General features: G+C 52.5%; 1 protein-coding gene across 1 annotated transcript in view; it reads left to right on the top strand.

The window, feature by feature from the left end:
• MMP28 (matrix metallopeptidase 28) overlaps window positions 1-2,473 on the top strand; it is a 17,735-nt gene that overhangs the window by 14,020 nt on the left and 1,242 nt on the right. Inside the window, exons 8-9 of the mRNA XM_010861709.1 lie at window positions 682-831; window positions 1,160-1,327. Of these exons, the coding sequence (XP_010860011.1) occupies window positions 682-831; window positions 1,160-1,327 (318 nt within the window). The remainder of the gene's footprint in view (window positions 1-681; window positions 832-1,159; window positions 1,328-2,473) is intronic.

Here is a 2,473-nt window from a genome sequence, read left to right as displayed (position 1 = left end):
GGCCCCCCCCTCCCCCCCCCCCCCCCCCCACAGGGCTGTTTGTTTTAGTGCCTATGAACATGCTTTGTAGCCCAAGAAATCTACACAAACATAATAATAGCAGCTGATATCTTATGAGTGCCTACCATGGGCCAGGCACTTAACAACACCCAAGAAGTAAGAATCTTTTTATCCACAAGTGAAGAGAATGGGGCTCAGAAAGGTTAAATAACTTGTCCAAGGTCACACAGCTAGGAAGGTGCAGACCAGGATTCAGGAACTAAGGCCAAATTCTAAGCTTGCTGGACTCTGCCTCCTTCTCACAAGTGAAGTGCAGTGATGTAATGATCACTGCCGTCATCATCACAGTCCGGGCCTCCGAACTCTGTGCTCCTGCTATCTGCATTGTCCAGGACTAAGAGGACCCTCTGCCCTTCTTAGTTCCAAGCCCTTGTTTGTTTCCCCACTCCAATTTTACCCTTTCACAGACTGTGGGGTAGGAAAGAGGACTTATGAGTTTGGTGCTATAGTTAACACCAACAACCAAGGATAACTCTTAACCCGCAGCACCCACCCCTGCTCTCCTTCCCTGCGCCTGTCAGATAATGAAATGAACCAAGGGGGAGGTCTTGAGCTCTCAACACCTCCCCCCAACCAGTGTGTGTTCTTTCCTGCTGCGCTCCTCCTCCTCCCCCTACCAAGGGAAGCCCCAGGGGGGCTCAGTGGCCATCCAGCTGCCGGGAAAGCTGTTCACTGACTTTGAGGCCTGGGACCCCCTCAGACTCCAGGGAAGGCATCCAGAAACCCGAGGTCCTAAATATTGCCATTCTTCCTTCGATGCCATCACTGTAGGTAAGATGGTCCCACCGGTGCCTCGCTTTCTTCTTTCCTCCCCCCAGCATCTCCAGGGGTCTCTGGAGCTGAAGTACAAGGTTGGAGGGTGGCAATTATAAAATCCAGAAATCCCAAGTCACAAGCATTCCTCAGGGTAGCAAGCCCAAGCCAAGCAAAACCCTGCTCCCTCCTGCACTTTCCCTTCTGTCCCAGCTGTGTACACGGCATCCTCTCTGCTGGGTCCCTTCTCATCAGTTTGGGAAGCTGGGCTCTAGGGAAGCACCTGCCCTGGAAGGAAGGCAGGAGGCTGACGGTCATTCCTCAACTCTCTCTTGGCTCCGGGCAGACGGACAACAGCGCCTGTACGTTTTTCAAGGGAACCAGTTCTGGGAGGTGACAGCTGACGGCAACGTCTCAGAGCCCCGCCCACTGCGGGAAAGGTGGGCGGGGCTGCCCCCCCACATCGAGGCTGCCGCCGTATCATTGGAGGATGGAGACTTCTACTTCTTCAAAGGTACCAGCCCTGGGCAGAGGAGAAAATTAAGTACTAGCGGGGGAGGAATCTACCCAAGGTTAAAAGAGTGTCAAAGGAGTCTCGCTTGCAGTTTGAACCAGCGGCCCCAGAAACTCTCCCAAGAGATTCCTCTAGTGATGGATTGGGAGGCACATGTGCCAAGGTTGTCCCAAGAGAGAGGGTGAAAGCGTTTCAGAGACGAGGGAGGCAGAGGACAGCTCTGAGCTCTGCAATACAGCAGAAGAATGAATCTTCTTTAGAAACCTAGCTGTGTGAGGCTGGGCCTGTCACAACTCATTGTTGTTCAGTCGCCAAGTCATGTCCAACTGTTTGTGACCCCATGGACTGCAGTCCACAGGGCCTCCCTGTCCTACACTATCCCCCAGAGTTTGCTCAAACTCATGTCCATTGAGTCAGTGATGCCATCCAACCATCTCCTCCTCTGTCATCCCCTTCTCCTCCTGCCCTCAATATTTCCCAGCATCAGGGTCTTTTCCAGTGAGTCAGCTCCTCGCATCAGGTGGCCAAAATATTGGAGCTTCAGTTTCAGCATCAGTCCTTCCAGTGAATATTCAGGACTGATTTCCTTTAGGATGGACTGGATGGATCTCCTTGCTGTCCAAGGGACTCTCAAGAGTCTTCTCCAACACCACTCTTGGAGCTTGAATTTGTTGAATGGGGAAGAGAATCCCTCAGCCTTGTTGGGAAAGGAGGATTAAAAGGACATAATGTCTGAGGAATGTGCAGTATATGACATGAGAAAATAGAGTTTATTCATTGATTCAACCAATGTTGAGTGCCTTCTGCACACTGGGTTGGAGGTGTTGGGATACAGTAGTGATCGAAACAAAAATCCCCACCCTCACAGAACTGTTGGTAGTAATGGCATTGGAGAAAGCCCTTGGCCTTGCGGGGAAGCCGTTACTCACCTGGGAGGGGCGTGCTTCCTGCCAGGGATGGGGAGGGGCCTTCAGCGCTCCCCGCCCTCTGCTGACACCTGCTGGAAGTTGAGGCCACAGCAGTTCCTCCTCTGCGGTTTATAACTGATCCGTTTTGGTTATCATGAATACTAACCACCTGGGGCTCCAACTTGATGGGGAGTAGGGGTGTGGGGGGACAGGGGTGGGGTACAAAGCCAGAGGGCAA

Source organism: Bison bison, unplaced genomic scaffold (genome assembly GCF_000754665.1).
Source record: "Bison bison bison isolate TAMUID 2011002044 unplaced genomic scaffold, Bison_UMD1.0 scf7180017864472, whole genome shotgun sequence".
In the NCBI taxonomy this organism is placed as follows: Eukaryota; Metazoa; Chordata; class Mammalia; order Artiodactyla; family Bovidae; genus Bison; species Bison bison.
The sequence above is the reverse complement of the archived record's forward strand: the minus strand, read 5'-3'. Positions and strand labels throughout refer to the sequence as shown.